The following is an 18,603-nucleotide window of genomic DNA, read 5'->3' as shown; positions in this document are numbered from 1 at the left end:
AAAAGTGTCCACTGTGGCTAAAAAGCAAATGGCAGAGAAAAGTCTTAAAACAGAATATTATTTGCCCCCCCCCGCCCATCCCAATTAATCTCTGTATTCCTGCTTCCATTTCAGCAATTATTTAAACATTATGGTTTAAAAACCTCATAATTAAGATAGACATTGTACACTGTTAGTTACTGTATTAGTACAACACAATGTAAATGCCATAAATATAAGTGTAATAAATCCTCCCTCGTGGCGGTTATCATGCTGCTCAGTAATTGTGTAGTCGTAGTTTTCCACATTTTTATTATGAATGAATCTATTCAATAGCTCTAAAAAAAAAACATCGCAGCAAAAATTAACTCACTTTCCCAGAATGCCTCTGTGAAAAGCAGCGGCAGCGGAAGCGGGGTAGTTCGTTGCTCGGGAACAGTTTTCCGCGCTGCTGTTTGTATTATGAGTGTCTGTGGGTGTGTGTGTGTGCCGCTCACTCAGCTGCGTTTAACGGATTATAAGTTAGCTGCAGAGCGATAACATGCCTGCTAACGTCTCTGACTGTGCTTTGGCCTGGCTGTTAGTTACAGTCCATGCTTACTGAGCTGAGGGATGAAGAGCAGAAAGCAGAGGTCCGCCAGAACTGCAGGCAGCAAAAAGAAAGGTAAACTCAGTTTAGCTAGCCGTTAGCTACTGTAATGTTACCGACAGCTGTCAGCCTCAGATTAGCCTCAAATGTTTACTTACTTATTAGTTACATTTCTCTATGTACTGTCTGTTTTGTATGCACTGTCTTTCGGTTTGTTTCGCCGGTCTTCACAAATCTCTTTTGTTTGTTTACGTGTAGCTCTAGCAGTCAACTTTATGCAACCTTTGTTTGTGGTTTTGTCAAAATATGCTAAAGCTAAAGGCAAAGTATACAATCTCTCTTTAAAACGGGCGCCTTCAATCGGTTTCTGTTTTATTCCTTTTTCGTTTTTGTGGTGTTTATGCATAAACAAGACTGTATTGATTTCATAAGAGATACCAAAATACTTGCTAATACATGGCAAGTTGGTGTAAGATTAAAGTACGCCTGTTTAGGCTGCTGCTGGTGGTGTAAGGCTGTGGGGATATTGTTTTGGCACACTTTGAACCCCTTAGTATGTATTTACTGAGAACTGTTTAAAAAACAAAACACAGCCTTCCTTTGTAATGTTGCTGGCCATGTCCATCCCTTTACTGAACATTGTATCCATTTTTTGATGGGTACAATGTCACAAAGCTCAAATTGTCTAATGTTGGTTTCTTGAACATGGCAAAGAGTTCATTGTACGTAACTAGCCTTCACAGTCATTAGATCTCAATCTAATAGAGCAATGGGCGATATTAAAAGAACTTATAAAATATCCATTGAACGTATAAGCATTGGTGTTTTTTGCTGTAAATTTATTTAGGTCTGATTTAAATCTCTGTGGATCTATGTTGTAACATACGACCTAACTGAAAGCCCCATATAACCAGTTATATCCCGCTGAAGTTAGAACAGTATTGTCAGTGTGATTTTTAGTTTGGGTTAAAGTAACTTTGACAGTAAAATTTTCCCTCTTTAACCTAATATTTTTCATTCGTTTAAAGAAAAACATTAGGTAAAATCTTTCAGTACATGTTTTTCTTTCTAGAGGAAGGCTTGATATAATTTGTCATATCCAATCTGTTATATTTGTCCAATGTTTTTCAAGGCAATAAAAGAAAATATAGGTAAACTGAACATCCCATTCTTTTTATTACTTTCTTTGTGTTTCCACTTTATCTCTTGCAGTCCCCAGTGATGTGTCCCCATCCACTAGTCTCCCACCTCTGGTCGAGGGCCAGCTCAGATGCTTCCTGAAGGTGACCATAGGCCGAGTTTTATGGACAGTTCACAAGCCACCATCTGCAACGTTCATCAGGCTGCGCTGGTGGGGAGAGTCGTCCGACGGTACACATTTCTTTCCCAGAGATGGATCACAGCTGGCACAGAAAACTATCAAGACCACAGCTCGCTTCCCCATCCGCTGTGGCCCAAAACAGTTCACCTCTTACCTTACAGGTAGTTAGGAGAGGTTGATGCTCTTGAGTTTGCTATGCTGCTTCGATTTCCTTTTAATCTCCATTATGCTGTTCATCAACAGATATGGGCTCTTTGGTGCTGGAAGCCCTAACTAAACCAGATCATCTGCCAGTTGCACGAGCTCAGGTCACTGGCATCTCCCGCCTGTCACTATCACAGTCAATCAGTGGATTTTACACTCTTGTATCTCCAACGTCTGAAAAGCTGGGAGAGCTACAGGTGAGTGTAGACTTAAAATCATATTTACTTGCCAAGTGCTTATTTGGATCTGAGTATTATTGGCTGTATTGAAATTGGGCTTTGCTCACTCAGTTTGTGACATTGAGGACAGTCCACATCTAAGCTTTTTCTTACACCCCTCATCAGGTAGCTCTTAGTTTGGAGCCACTGACAGAAGCTTATGACAGCAGCGGCTCCGGTCCCCACACAGACCTCAGCACCGAGCGACGACAAGTCACCCCAATGACCGTGCCCTCACAGCACAGGTTGCTTTCAGCCAACAACGGGAAAGAATCAGCCGAGAGCAGTGGCGGAAACACACCAAGGTTTAGAGTTGAATTCAAACACCTGCACAGCATCTCATATCTTGGCATACGCAGTGCCATTTTTAAATCAGAGGACAGTGATCTTACTTTATTCGTTGCTATAATATTTTCAGAGGGAAGGACCACTTATATTTCCAAAATGCACAGAGGGACGAAGAAGAGACGCTTGAAAATCAGATGCCAACAACAAACAGATCTCAGAACAGTCAAACAGCTGTGAATCCTTTAAATCAACCAACTAATGATATCATTTCAGGTTTGTTTAAGCATCCATGCATTATCAGTTTGCAGAAACGCATATCTATATTTTGAAATTTTATTTCTTTCATCTCAGTTATTCTCGACCGTGGAAACAAACTCAGAAATGCAATGGTTATATCAGCTTTGAAATCTGACACCGATAGTGCGGCGGCTCTGAAAGATACTCCACTGCTTCTACCAAAGGATAACATCCAACCTCTGCCAAAGTTAGTGTTGAAAAAAAATAGTGCTTCCTCTCTCTTACCAATTCACTTTCTGTAAGACTTTCTTCTTTTCTTTGCAGGCCCTTGTCTTCTCCTTCTGGGATGTTTCTTGAAAATATCCTTCACACTGATTTAACTCTGAAGCACTCTGATGATGTCACTGTAATCTCAGACAGTGGCTTGGACGGACCTGCTGACATAGACAACAGAGCTGTGGATCTGGTACTTGGCAGGTATCCATGTTTGAATTTATATCCAGATGCAGATGTACGATGTTGTATTTTTACTTAAAGTTTTCCCTTTTTTTCTCTTTTCTTTAAAGCTCTACTTCTGCTTTTCCTCTCTGGGATGGACAAGGCCCCTGCCCTGATTCTCTTTCTGGTCATAGCAGTGTCTGTAGCGATAGCGAGCTCAATGATCCACAGTATGATCAGAGCTTGCTGGAAAATTTGTTCTACAAAACTCCTGTAACTAGATGACTTTTATATGTTTGTTTTTTTAAATTTTGGTAAAGTAAGCTTTGTCAGTTTAACAGATTTTCTAGTATAACTGTCATTCTTTCAGATTACAGGTACCACATTAGCTGACACTGAGGAGGAGTGCCAAGGGATCGTGTCTTCAAGTAAAAATCAGGCAAAAAAGCTGACTGAGTCTGCACCCAAGATTAGTGAAGGGTGAGGGCCTTTACGTATTCTTTTTAAGTCAGAGCTAGAGCTTCTTTCAGAGGCTCAGGTTGTTCTTAGATGCATGAAATGGTTGGGAACTGTGTTTTTCTGTGTCCAGCCACAATTCAGAGAATCAGCGGTCAGGAGATGGTGGGAATATCCATTTTCTCCTGAGTGCAGAGCAGCTGACTTTGCTGAGTTCGGTGCGGCTGGCAAGAGTGACGATTGAGTCTCTGACTGTACCAGCTGGCAGCTCACCCACAACACCCAGAAAAACCTCAAATAAAGGAAAACCACTTCGGCCATTAATTGCCAGGAAATGGTTAGGAAAACATTTAAAATCTTGTTGATCATAATGCTAATAATAATTATAACGATAATAATAATAATAATGATGATGATGCAAATCACTGACTTTGTTATAAAAAATACAAACTTTTAGGGACAAAACCGTATGTCATTTTCTTCTTTTAGTACATATTTTGTTGAGTATTCGTTCCCAGTGACTTCAAATCGACATGATCGCAGTAAGGCAAGCCGAGATGGGGAAGTGACCAGAGTTGTTTCCAGTAAAGTCACAGGAAGAGGTATGACCATTGAGAATCTGCTTTAATGAAATCATCCCAAGTGAAAAGTGCTGCTTGTGGTGCTTCAGGTTTGTGACTGACAAACATTATGTTTTTTAGTGGTGAACTTCCATCATCTCTCTGTGTTTCCTGTCAACTTCAGTACAGCCACAGTTGAACAGTGGTGGAGAACTGATCTGATTTTCAAGATTTACTCACGAAAGAGTGACCAAAGGAAAGTAAGTATCTTCAGGCTGACTATTAGTAATTTGATTTTGTTGAAATTTGTCAATTATTTCATGATATGTGAGCTACTGTTTTTCTTAACAAAGGCTTTACGTTATGATTATTTTTAATTAACTGGTTGTTTTGAAGTTAAAATATTTTTGACATACACATTTTCAGACAATAACACAAGTGTGATTAAAATATTGAAGAGTCTGTTATTGTATTTCTAACATGTTCTACAAACACATGGCTGTGATTCCATTAAATATAAAAAAAGATCATTGCTGTTTTCTTTTAAATGCTCGGGTGTACTATGTGTTAAATCACTATATCCTGTGTTGCAGCCTGTTGCCATTGGTAAGGCAATTCATCCATTGCGCAGTCTGCTGCAGAACGAGCAGCTGAGTCAGTCTGTCGTGTTGCCTGTTCAGAGAGAAGGCAACAGTGAAACATGGGAGTTTGGACCTCTCAAGGCAATATATTTTCATTGGCTTGCTTCTTTTACTCAGGAAGTAATGTTTGGAAGCAACTGTCACAGAAGTAATGTTGATGTGTTTTGCAGGTTTCACTAGAACTTGGAGCACACAGTAAAGGTTTCTCCTCTGAAAAAAGTAAAAGCAAGGTGACTTGGAGAGACATGTCACCGTCACAAAGTCCTGAGAGACAGGTGAGCCTCAGAACCCAGCATGCTACCAATGGCAGAGAGGAGTTACCGGCTAGTTCTTTTGAAGAAGCCAGGCTGAATGTTTGGACACCTCAGAGACCCTCCAGGGAACCTGCTCCTATTTCCGGCTATCAAACATCTCCCCCTAAATCGTGGCAGCAGGTGGAGGAGGAACCTGAGGCCCTGCTGCATGCCTTACTCATGGTACCAGATGGGAAGAACTTCAACTGTGGGCCTCTGCAGGCTCCGAATGTTTATTTGAACTGTAAACTGTTTTGGTGTGATGAGCCGGCAAGATCTGTTGTCAGCTGGGGTCAGCCAAACCCTACGTTTAACTTTGTTCAGGTAAGTGCTGCAGGTCCATTATTCTCACCACATTTAAAGTTTGCTGCCTGGCTTTGTACGTCATTGGAATGATCTTATTTATGAAGGGAAATTACTATAATGTTTTTGCAAACTGAATCCACAAAACAAAAGACATAAAACTTACTTTTTCTCTTAAGTCTTTTTTCTGGATCTACAAAGAGTTTGCACAAAGCTGTTTTTTGTAATAAAGGAGTATATGGGAGCATTATGAGTTTTTTATTTTTGACTGTTGTTTTAAAAGCTTTACATATTGTTACATGGTTTTTTTAATATTTTATTTATGTACGTGATACTGTGCTATTCTACAAGAAACTAGTAGTAAAATTAACATAAGAATAAATTAGCATAAACTAGCATTAGAAATTATTCTGTGGCTTCACAGAGTAGTGGTTTATCTGTTTGTCTATCATGGGAAAAATCCCTGGTTGGAGACCAGGAGGAGAAACAAATCCTCTTGGGGTTCCTTCAGTAAAGGCATCTGACATAAAAATCAATGCATACATTAGTCTGTTTTACCTGGCAGGCGTTTTGTTTATTTGTTTATTCCAGAAGCTACCAGATTTGGAAGCTGTTTGTTGAATCAATTAAAACTACATGGATGCAACAAACAGACACTTCAGAATTAGTGAAAAGTAAATGTAGATTAATTAAATGTAGTAATAATAATATAATTATTATTATAATTATTATTATTATAATTATTACTTATTATTACTATTATTATTATCTTTAAAACTGTTTTATGTTCCAGGCTTTAATCCTTTTTTTTTAGTCTGGCATTTTTAGTTGTCGGGATCATTGATGATTTCTCAGTGCCTGCAGCTTGATCTAAATACACTCTTTACATTTCTCTGTTTTAGGTGACACCTGTGGCCTTAACAGCTAAGCTGCTGGAGAGGATGAAGAATAATATGATGGTCATAGAAGTGTGGCAGAAGACTAGAAGCTCAGGGCAGGATCGACTCCTTGGCCTAGTTAAATTGCCTCTTCATCAGTTCTACATGTCATTCAGGTAAGATAGGTAAACAATAATATAGGATAATTATGAAATATTACAGTTGCTAGCTGGTCAGCTGACCATTTATTTGTTTGCAAAAAGTATCTCTGAGTTTTTGACTGAAGGAATTAGTTAAATGTGAATGCTACACCATTTGTGCCTGGGAATTATATTTTGATGTTTAGTTTTTTTGACTGTTCATATACCAACGCTTTGAGAACGTTATCCACTGATTAACAATTGTAATTGTTATTTAGCTGACAGTCCTATAAATTGGAATCACAATAATAATATCTGAGAGGGAAGAGCAGTGAAAACTTTTAGTATCCCAGGTTTACATACACCAAGAATGTATTGTAAAAGGCAGTTACCCTACATTCTAGTCACTAAGTGGATTCCTAAAATATATGACAAAGTATAGAACATACTAACATGTTTACTAAAATATGTCTGTCCCCTTCAGGGATCCAAAGATCACCCACCTCCTCCTGCAGGCGCAGTACCCTGTTTTAGGGGTGGACTGCTACATGCCTGTCATTGATGTGTTCTCAGGGAGCTGTAAAGGAAACCTCAGGGTTGTTTTGGCTATGGGCCAATCAGAGCAGATCGTTTCCCTCCAGCGTACGAGAGATGAAGAATATGACTCGTTGCCTCATCTTGTGAGACCAGTTCATCTGCTTGATCACCATCCACATTCACAAACAAAGGTTGGTGTTACCATTGGCTGCATAATACTTGTCAAATAGATTAGTCTGGCAGTTTTTTTTATTTTATTTTAATAGAAAGTATAGAGAAAATTCCACTTTAAATATGTGCTGGCACACAATACAGACCAAAATATAAATATAAATAAATCTGCACAATTTACATTTGTCCCTATTGAGTTTTTATGGAAACTCGCTGCAATGCTTTTTTGTTGTTGTTGTTTTTTGTTAATTTAGATCCTTAAAACCTCACAACTCATGAATGTGACTTGGTAGAATAAATATTCATGAAAACGTTAACACCAAACTTCAACACAACTTGTTTGTTCCCTTTCTTTCTCTAATGTGTTGGTATGAAAACAAACAAACATTAACTGCTCTGCTCCCTCAGGTGACTGCAGCACATGTAGAATCTATGAGAGAGCATGTTTTTGTGGTAAGGGTGGAGAGGGTCAGTGGGATGACTCCTCTGCAGTCCACAGTGTGGGGTGAGGCAGACTGCTACATCCAGTACAGCTTCCCCTGTCAGGAGGGCAACTCTGCTGCAGACATGGACCAAAACCTCATAGAGAGCAGTAAGGCCACCTAATCATTTCAAATCTTCATCATAAGATGTTTCTATTCCCTCTGAATCATTCCAAGCTTAATCACATCCCAACAGCTGTGAACCTGAAACCATTTCGTACCACCACAACGCTCTGTGTTCCTGACCCGGTGTTTGGTCACACAGAGACTCATGTGCTCCTGGCTCCTGAAGGAGTTCCTGTCCAGAGGCTGCTACTCAGCTCTCTCTCAAGTCAAGGTCTCAGCAGCGGTGGAGGCATCCAGTTTGAAGTGTGGTGCAGGTTTGTGGATGCTGTTATGTCATCCATGTATCATTTAAACTTTAATAAAATAATGAAATGATGTTTACCACAGTTAAAATGCTGATTATAAGCCTAATATTTTTACCCCAGGAATGGTAATGTTTTGGTTTCCTGTTTTAGCTGAAGTGCCCTCTGTAAAAATAGGTTTTAAACTTTACTTAAAGTTTCATTAGGTACAAGGAGCACAGAAAACTTTACTTCCTTGGCAGCTTTTGTAAATTTTGTTTCATTACATAAATCTAGTGCATTTTGTATGTTTTTAATCAGTGAGTATCACACTGTATCCTGTTAAGGAAAATACTTTATTTCTAAATGCTCAGTTGTGCATACGGTAATGATATACAGGTCTGCAGAATTACTCTTTAGTGTCTTTAGTGAAGTGATTCTCAAGCTGCATGTGTGTGTACAGACAACCAGGTGTAGTGGGGGCATGCCAGACAGAATTTTGAGATCCACTAACTTAAATCAGAATTTATGTGAAAGTAATCAGTCTTAATTGTAACTGGCTCAACTTGTTTTCTTTTTGTGATCAATATAATGTCTCTCTGTAGATATTACTATCCAAATGTGAGAGATCAGCTCGTGGCCAGAGGAATGCTTCCACTGTCCAAGCTGTGTGCCATGGTTACCATGCAGAGGCAAACTCCTGATGAGGCTCAGATGTTCTCTCTGCCCCTGATTCCCAGGACAGAGAGTCCCACAGTACACCAACCTCAGCCTTCAGGTATACACACATAATTATGCACGCATGCTAATAGGAATATATAGATACAGGCCGTATCTGAATGTTATTGCTTTTGTTTTTGTAGGACTGTTAGATGTTTGCATTCGATACAAGCACAGGCCTGTGAGACCTGAAGGACACACTGGAAGAGGAGCTGCCTCTCGAGTTGTGACACTCGTGGTTCAAGTGCACAGAGCATGTGGTCTGAAGGCTGCCGCAAGGTACATCACTATTACTGACCTCTGGACAATTTGCCTTTTTTATTTCATCTATGTATGATAAAGCTCATTAATTAGAACAGATTTTCTGTACACCTGCTCACTTTGATAAAAATATTTGGGTTAGGATGTAGGATTAAGAGCTGATGATGTGCACCAAATCTACAGTTGTTGAGACTCTGCTGTTTTATTTTTGTTCATTCTGAGATTGGTGGCAAATTTCATCTGATCAAAATAAAAGTATTCGCTCATTTCTTCTTTATGTGTATTGAAACCATAATGCCCAAATTAGTATTTAGAAATACTGCCTCTGCTATTTCAGGATATTATCAGAACAAGATGAGAGGTTCAGCTACTTTGTCGGCGTTGGTTTGAACACTTTCATCACAGTCCAGCTTTCTTTCTTGCCCGAGAGTGAAAGGAGGTGCACCCGCACAGCAGCAAAGGCTTTCTGCCCCGAGTTCGACCACCACATGGAGGTGTCCTGTGATCTGCTTGCTCAGACCAGCAGCGGAGAAACCTTCAGCCTTGCTGAGCAGCTGGAACAGGCTTCTGCTGTCTTCACTGTGTGGAACCGAGACAATCGTAAAAGTTTAAGTGAGCTCAGTGCACTCTTTGTGAAATGAGGTTACTCTTACATTTAACTTGCCTAAAGTATATTATGTTACAGTTTTCTGATTATGTTTAACTTGAGACCATTAATCATTTATTTTACTTTTTATTTATCTTTTCTTTACCCATCAGTGGAGCCTTAAAGAAATTGTCATAGTTTTTTTTTTTTTTTTTATATTATATCATATACACCCGTGCAATAACTGACTGATCTAGATATTAAGAATCGTCATGAATGTTAGCCCTAGTTTGTGAATATTTTTCGTTATACACCATTTAACAGTGAGATAAACATCAATGCGTTGGAAAAGTTTGTAAAAGAGCTGATCCAGGATGGGACATTGGAGGATACCTTTGCTTTTTGGCAGCATAATGTCAAGTTAAAAAACAAACAAACATGTATTTAAAATTTTTGAAACATTATTGTGTAAAAATTTTATTAGCAGTATTTGTTTCTAATATTGTCCTTTTTTTTTTTTTTTTTTTTTCTTTTGTAGGTGTGAACGTTTCCAAATCTAAAGATTTAATGTTGGGGACTGTGAAAATACCTCTGTCTGAGCTCATCAACAAAAGAACAGGTATGTTGGGCTTAAAATAGTTAAAGCAGTTATTTTTTGTTAAGACTTTGTCAGAGTTTTTCTTTTTCCACATATGTAGGTATTTCTGGCTGGTTTGGAGTTTATATAAGTCTTGAAGCAAGTTCTTCTCAGCACCAGCACATCTTGGTCGGAGGCCTAGAGCTTTCCATTAGCTTCGCTCACCACTCTGATAGAGAAAGGGTCATTAAAGCTGCTCAGGGTTTAGGCTGGGAAAATACCCTGACTGACAGTTCCATGATGCAGGATGAAGAAGAACTGTTTGAAGAGAGCATGAGAAAACTCTCGCTGACCTTTACCATGCCTAGAGTGTGGCTACCCATCCACTGTTTGCTGCTACCTGGGCACAGTGAGCTGCTGCGCTCCACCTACTGCTACATCAGGTACAAGTTCTATGACCGAGACGCCTTCTGTTCTCACCTGAAACACCCATCTGCTGATGAAGGCGCAGGGGAAGACAAGGCCACAGTGAGTTTTGAAGGAAGTAGGACTGTTGAACTGAGACGTACGCAGCCTTTAATGTGGTATCTAAGGGAGGAGAAGCTGGAGGTGCAGGTGTGGGTTGCCTTTAAGAAAAATAAAACCAGAAGGCCCAGTGACACAGACCGACTGGTGGGCTCAGCATTCGTCGATCTGTCCTCGCTTGCAAAGACTTCCAAGCAGAAGCTGACGCTAAGTGGTATGAAATAACTGCTCAGCAATGCTTTAGTAAAATCGTCTCCATATTTCAGAGTGTAATAAATTTTGTATTTTCACAGGAGTGTACCCTCTGTTCAGGCGCTCAGCAGCAGATCTACAAGGAGCAGCTCTCAGGGTACACATCACCTTGACAGGCGGTTCAGATCCAGGAGAAATACCTACTGGAGCTGAGACTCAGGTGGACTCTGACAGTCAGGAAGAACTGGTATCAGAGGACATGGAAGAAAGAGATCAAGTCCTTTCTCCATCTACACTCAGAAAATCATCAGCACAGAGCAAACACAAGTATAAATCCTCCAGAGCCACTCCAGACATCTCATCTGTGCAGCACACGGAACAGAGTACAGATGAATCTTTCCCTGTGACAGTCACAGTGGATCGGGCCATGCACCTGAACCTGAAAGGTGTGACCTGATGTCTTGTGCCTTTTTTTTTTTCTAAAAAAAAAGAAAGCAAAACAGAAACAAAACGTACAGTTCACTAACAACAACATGTTTGTCTTTTCCATCAGGCTGTCCCCTCGCAGAACGCAGTGAAGGGATGCCATGTTGCTGTGTTTCATACGCCACTGCTGACTCTGCTGAACCAGTGTCCACGGCTGTGATAGCTAACACAGACTCCCCTGTGTGGGACCATCAGCACGAGTGCAGGTTGAATAACTTCACAGACCTCAACTTAAATAACCTACTGATCAAACATCAGGCTAATGTGTTTGTTTCAAATTTCCAGGCTATCAAAGCAGCTCCTGGTTGATCCACAACAATCCCTTGTGTTTAAAGTCTGGCATAAAGGAGGTACAGGAGCTGTTTCACCCCGTTGTTTGTGTTGCTTTAATGTTTTTGAAGGATTAATTTATTCATTTTCATTTTGCTTCCATAGAGCTGGACAGGGTGATTGGATTTGCCTCTGTAGACCTGTCCCCTTTAGTCTGTGGCTTCCCATCAGTGTGCGGTTGGTACAACATCACAGACTTTGGCGGCCAGTGTCACGGCCAGCTTAAAGTGTCCATCACTCCACTGAAGGGGGTCCAAGATTTACGCTGGCAGAGACTATCTGTGAGTGAAGAAGCTGCCAAAAACTCATTGGTGAGAGAACTCAGACTGCTTGAACAGATTTTTTTACTCTTGATGGCTTTCTCAAAATTTGAAACAAACCAGAAGGTGTTTGTCTGGCAGGGTTTGTTCCAGGCCTTTCCTCTCAGCTACCAGACTACAGCCACATACAGCAGCTTTCCCTCTCACATCAGCAGGTTCCCTGAGCAGAAGATCTCATCACCCGACCACACGGACAGGCTGTTCTCTGAAAGGTTTTTATTCACACCATGGTTGTGCCGATCATCTGTTAGAATATTTGCAGCCAGTAAGGCAATGGAAGATGTTCATCAGCTGTGTTTCATCATTTTTGTGGTCCTTATTCCTGAGATCCAGTCTCATAAATGTGTATCACTTAGTTTAGACACATTGAGGACTGAAAAACATTAGGGCAGGTTTTTGTATATCTACAGTAAGTAAGTAAGCCTTAAGCCTCCCCTCATTTCTTTGTATTTTGCCATGAAAATCAGAAATATGTGCAGCGATTTGTTGAAACGTATAAATCTGGAAACAAACAATTAAGCATTTAGGCAAAAAAACAGTTTTAACATTGGTGACACAGTTTAGTTTAGTTTCCACTTCTTGTGTAAAATAAAATAATATTTTACAAAAATAAAATTAAAAAAACACTGGTCTCTGAAAATGATATGGACTGAAAATGAGTTTAAAGCAGCCAATGTCCTCCAAAAACCTTCAGAAAGTCTGGAGAACTATTGCACAAGACCACTTCAAAAAATTACAAGTCTGACCCCTTTGGAAACAAAATACAAATAAATGAGTGTAGTGTAAGTACTGTGTATAATACTGTGTTTGTGCAATGGGGATTAATTCGTTTTCCTGTCACAAAATGTCAACAAAACAAAAGAACACAAGCGTCTGCTATCAGATTATTTTAAACATTGGTATTGGCACAGAACTGGTGCTTTGCAGAACCGGTCCTTGCATAGTTTTATTCATTGCCACATGCTACAATATAAAGTCTGCAACTGTATTTATATGTTATTGTAATGACTGCTGCAGGTCCAGTGAGAGTGACCGTCATTCTGAGCACATGGACAATGTACGCCTGTACCATCAAAGTCTGCAGGAGCAAACAGCGTCTCAGTCCTTTCACAGCAGCAGTGCAGGTGACATCAATCCTTCCAGCTCGATCCTGTTCTCAGCACTCAGGTACCAGTTTATGGACACTGCATTGTTTAACCATTTATGACTGATGCAGAGCCTGAGCTTTGTTTCTTTTCTCACAGGAAAAAACTGAGCGAGCTTGACAACATTCAGAAATATTTCAGCCGCAAACTTTCAACTCCTACATTCCCACCTATGCCAGAGCAGGAAAGTCACAATAAACATGAGAAACGGAGGGACTCGGAGTACAGCTCATCTCAGCTTCTACTAAAGTCAAACCAGTTAGTCAGAGAAGTCCACAACATCATCAGTGGTGAGTTCATCCATTTACTGCTAAGGTCCTAGAGGACGTTGTGGTCAACCAGTTAACTGCTGCTCTGGATCAGCACAGCATTCTTGACCACTTTCAATCAGGTTTTTGTAGATTTCATTGAATTGAAACGGCTCTTCTGAGAGTATCACATGACATTTTGAGGCCGAGCAACAGGGGAAACTGTTCTCTGCTGCTCAGGTTGGACCTTACCTCAGTTTTTGATACAGCTGAACGTTTCATTCTGCTTAATAGGCTGAAGTACTAGGTTGGTATATCAGTATCTGGTTGGAGGGATTCTCTTCATACCTGTCTGACAGATCATTTTCTGTAGCTACTTCAAAGCACAGATCTCCCCATATCCAGTTCATTTTGGTGTACCTCAAGGTTTCTGTTTTGGGGCCTCTGCTGTTTTCATTGTATTTGGTCCCCCTTGGGCACATTCTGTCAACCTTTAAGGGCATCTCTTATCTCTGCTCTGCAGATGATAATTGGTTCTACACCTCATTTCACCCAAATGAAATTTGAAAACTTAGCAGTTTATTGAAGTGCCTAGACACTGTTAAACAGTGGATGGCAGGCAGTTCTCTTCAGCTAAATCAAGAGAAAAATGAAATAATTAGAACCTCTTGGTTCTTTGGCAAACTTGGAGAGCTTTTCACAGACAGACACCAGGTTATACCAGAGGGCTTCTACTAACATATGTCTATGGCAGGCCCCTGAGGTTCTGTGACCAGGGCCTGCTGATGGTGCCCAATACTAAGCTGAAAACAAAAGGAGACAGATTCTTCTGTTTAGTGGCCCACAGACTCAAGACTTAAGATCGGTGGACTCTTTTAAAAGCCAGTTAAAAACAAAACTTTTTAAATCTGCTTTTTATTAATTTCTCTTGTTTTGCTTTTTTATGCATAGTTGGCAGAGTTGGTAGAGCAGGTCACCTCCTAACCAGAAGGTTGGTGGTTCGGTCCTAGTATGCTCCAGTCTGCATGCCAAATAACCTTAGGCAAGATGCTAACCCCAGCTTGCTCTCCAATGCATCCATCGGAGTGTGGATGTGTGTATGAATGTTAGTTAGACAGAACTAAAAAACTTAAGAAAAGAGAAAAGTGCTTGTGTGATTGGGTGAATGAACGAGTTGTGTAAAGCGCTTTGAGTGCTCAGAATAGAAAAGCCCTATATAAGAACCAGTCCATTTATTATAATAATAATAATAATAATAATAATAATAATGGATTGCATTTATATAGCACTTTTCGGGCCCTCAAAGCGCTTTACAATTCCACTATTCATTCACTCTCACATTCACACACTGGTGGAGGCAGCTACAGTTGTAGTCACAGCTGCCCTGGGGCAGACTGACAGTCTTCTGCTGCTTGTTATTTAAATGAGCTCATTGTACAGTTTTTCTCATATCCCATTATATTTATTTTATATGCAAATTACATTTATGTTATTAACTTCTTCTGTGTGAGCCAGACAAAACTAAAAAGATTCAGCTTTGGGTTTAGACACATGTTGCATGCATGTGTGTTTCTCAAACCCTTCAAACTTTGTCTGTCTCTTTACACAGGTCTACAACGACACCGCTTGGAAACAATTCCTTCAAACCCACAGAGTAGCTCAACAGTGTCACCTGTTGGAGACAGCAATACACAAGCAATCACTGAGAGATCGTCCAGTCCTCACAGAGTTTCACATTGTTCCCCAGAAGTCACGTCTCCTCTGTCATTTACACCAGCAGAAGTGTCTGAGGACCTCACAGACTCTGAGCCTGAGGAAGAAAAGGACAGACGAAGTGGCAAGGCTAAAATGACTGAGAGTGATGAAGAAGAAACAGGTTGCAGAGAGGAAGAGGACGATGATGTGGATGAGCAGACAGATGAGGATTATGAGGAGGTTGTAGTGAAGCTGAGGCCTTTAAATGAGGTGACCTCATTAACAGACAAAACCAGTCCCTGGACCAGCATCTTGTCAGATCCTGAATTGGCCTCTCTGGAGAGCCTGGAGGGACCAGAGCACCTGGACCTGAGTGAAGATGAGGGCAAGAAGGAACTGCTGGTAGATATGGAATCGGGTCACCCCAGTGGGAAGCACAGGGAAGAGGAAAGTGAAGACGACTGCAGCTTAAATGGTTCCACAGGAGATGCTTCAGATCTGGAGAGAGGTGATGAAATGTCGCAACATGCTGGAGGTGAAAGACAACAACAAGAACTAAACAGCCCTAACAAGAGGTCACATGACACAGATTCATCACCAGCCAAACAGCACACCACAGACACCCACAGTGTTTCCGCCTCCTCAGACGAGCCACGCCTCCAACGGTATCTTTAAATGTGTTTCATGATTCATTTGTGGCCGTTAGGTTATGCTGTTGGTTTTTGCTTTTCTGAGCCAGTTCAAATCAGTGATTCATTATAAAACTTGTGTTAGGTGTGTAAATGCTTCATCTTGTGTGGCGTCTTTAGGGTTTTATTTCAACATTCATCTCAACAATCTAGACATAAGGAGACTGACAGGTGGAAGTGCGAAAACGTTCCTGCTGAGCAGGCTGAACATAAACTCACACACACTAAATCCCATGTGGTTGCTCACAGTCTGTGTAATAATGAATAATAATAATGGATTAGATTTATATAGCACTTTTCAAGGCACTCAAAGCGCTTTACAATTCCACTATTCATTCACTCTCACATTCACACACTCGTGGAGGCAAGCTACAGTTGTAACCACAGCTGCCCTGGGGCAGACTGACAGAAGCGAGGCTGCCATATCGCGCCATCGGCCCCTCTGGCCATCACCAGTAGGCGGTAGGTGAAGTGTCTTGCCCAAGGACACAACGACCAGGACTGAGAGCCCGGGGATCGAACCGGCAACCTTCAGATGCGCTTCCCCTTAATATAGTTTTCCCGTGGAGGTCAAACAGATATTTGTTTTGTTTTGTTTTTTCTGAACATTTACTTTCATGTTTTTGGGGAGTGTTTAAACACAGTTCCCCTCCTCTTCAGTTGTAACTGCCTCAAAACACACTGAGAACGTGTTTTCTTTAACTTCATCCATTAAGCTCTGTTCCTGCAGAGGTTCTAAACTTCTTCCTCCCCTCCCACCAACTGGAGGCGTCGATGAGAGCTATACGTTTAGCACCCACGTTCTCCCAGGCATCCAGCAACCCGGTGAGTGTTTGTCCACGGGCAGTGCTTTTGGCCGTCACGCCTGCTTATATGTTCACTCTCTCCACTCCTGTTACTTTTACAGTGGTGTTAGAGATTAACCTTTACCTTTGATGTATCTGTTCATGTTTGCATAATTTAATGGTTTTGCAAATATACTTGCCCAACCTTCTGTACACACAGTGTTATGAATAATCTTTCGCATGATGTGTGATGTGCGTGATGCCAGACTGACATTCGGTGTAATTTAACACTCAGTTCTGCAGCACTAACAGGTTGACTTTCTCTGATCTCATTCACAGTGTTTGCCCAGCATTTAAATGTTGGGGGTTTTTTGTTTTGTTTTTTAAACCAACAACACATTTTTGTATTTTTGCAAACTTTGGATGTGATTAAGTAAAAAGTATGAATTCTAAAACCACTGATTGGATCTCTCTTCTAATGTAATTGATCATTTTAATGCAATTTAAAACAAACAAAAATAATAAATCAAATACAGCTTTATTGTCAAAAACCATATGTACATTCCATACACAAGAATTTGAAATTGAAACGGTCCCACGGCCCTCAGTGTACACTAAAACAATATAAAGATAAAAATAAAATAAAAGTCTTATATACAACACAATATAATACTGCAGTACAATACAATAAGATGCTGTCACATGCAAAAAAGAAGAATCAATGGAGATGACTGTCACTCCTGTTTTTTAATTTTACAACTTTTTGAAGAGCACAATAAAACAGAGAAGTTGAGAGTTAGAACTTATTTGGAGAGGTGGTGTGACTGTTGGCACCACCTCTCCTCCCTGCATGATGACGAGACCTTTCAAAAAAACTAGTTCAGGCATGCCATTTGTTGCTGATACATGCAGCTGACAGTCTCACAACATGAAGGCTAACCAAACAAAGGTTTGTTGTGTGTGAATTGTGAGTCATATAATCACAAAAAAAGATTCAGATCAATTAACTTATTTGTCTTCAGCCTCCCCTGCAACTAAGCTGTCTTGGTACACTGTGTGCTAGCAGTTCAGAACTTGTGTTTTTTTTTTTTTTTTTTAAACTTTAACGCTTCATGTTTTCAGGACCAGAACTCATCGGTTCACAGCGCCCCACCTCCCAGAGGCCCTCGGCAGCGTCCCAACATGTCACCGTCATCCATGAAGAAAGAGACGGAGAGAATAGCAAAAATTTTTGCAGCTCACTTTGATGAGACTAATTAGAGACGTTTGGTTTCAGCCTGCAACAATAATCATGTATATTAAATGTAACATGTTGTATTTTTATAAATAAATATTAACCATTTTCACTACTGAAGTTTTTTTTTTTTTTGTGGTTTTTGTTTTTTTAAATGTTTTATTGAAGCTGAATGTCTGCAGGCTGGTGGCCACAAGTTTTGGTGATGTAACTGTTTCAGGTTCTCTCTTGAATAAGACAGCTGTGTATGTTAATTTCATGTTTTTGGGTTTCCCATCATGTTGATTTGTTAAAGAAATAAAACATTGAAGTTCAGTTTAAAAATGCCATTGCTAGTCCACATCACCTCTTCACCTCATTATAGTAGCTGACATAACAGAAGGGCACCTGTACATATGTGTGGGTATTTATATGAGAAATGTGATACACGTAATTGGCATCAAATAAAAAAAATGCAAAAATGAGGCATAAGTCAGGATAACTGGGAATATTTATGGAATATGTGGTGGCAGTTAAAGTTGAACGTTTCGTTGATAATAAACAACTATATAAAAGATAAACAAATATGGAAGAGTGGGGAGGTGTGATCTCCAGACTTTAATATTTTCAGATAGTGGTCCTACTGAAATATTAACACACCTACAATTCCTGTAAATAGAGGGTTTAAATACATCATCCTTAAGATGTATGATAGCAGAAACATGAAACCTGAATCGATCTAAAAACAA

The 18,603-nt window shown here is 40.2% G+C and overlaps 1 protein-coding gene across 1 annotated transcript; it reads left to right on the top strand.

The window, feature by feature from the left end:
* The first annotated feature begins 45 nt into the window (after positions 1-45).
* On the top strand, positions 46-18,204 carry c2cd3 (C2 domain containing 3 centriole elongation regulator). Its single transcript, XM_004558231.6, has 33 exons — positions 46-643; positions 1,781-2,050; positions 2,133-2,290; positions 2,438-2,616; positions 2,730-2,872; positions 2,951-3,083; positions 3,161-3,313; positions 3,403-3,547; positions 3,645-3,754; positions 3,864-4,067; positions 4,220-4,332; positions 4,432-4,550; positions 4,884-5,012; positions 5,102-5,548; positions 6,430-6,581; positions 7,030-7,273; positions 7,662-7,845; positions 7,932-8,115; positions 8,688-8,860; positions 8,946-9,081; positions 9,401-9,675; positions 10,188-10,268; positions 10,348-10,965; positions 11,045-11,389; positions 11,497-11,635; positions 11,715-11,779; positions 11,865-12,070; positions 12,161-12,291; positions 13,097-13,246; positions 13,324-13,514; positions 15,082-15,832; positions 16,573-16,681; positions 17,764-18,204. Exons 1-33 carry the CDS (start codon positions 592-594, stop codon positions 17,899-17,901), a joined length of 6,627 nt encoding a protein of 2,208 aa, XP_004558288.2. The 5' UTR covers positions 46-591; the 3' UTR covers positions 17,902-18,204.
* Positions 18,205-18,603: the final 399 nt, after the last annotated feature.

Source organism: Maylandia zebra, linkage group LG14 (assembly GCF_041146795.1).
Source record: "Maylandia zebra isolate NMK-2024a linkage group LG14, Mzebra_GT3a, whole genome shotgun sequence".
In the NCBI taxonomy this organism is placed as follows: Eukaryota; Metazoa; Chordata; class Actinopteri; order Cichliformes; family Cichlidae; genus Maylandia; species Maylandia zebra.
Note: the sequence above shows the minus strand (reverse complement) of the source record. Positions and strands in the feature narration are given on the sequence as shown.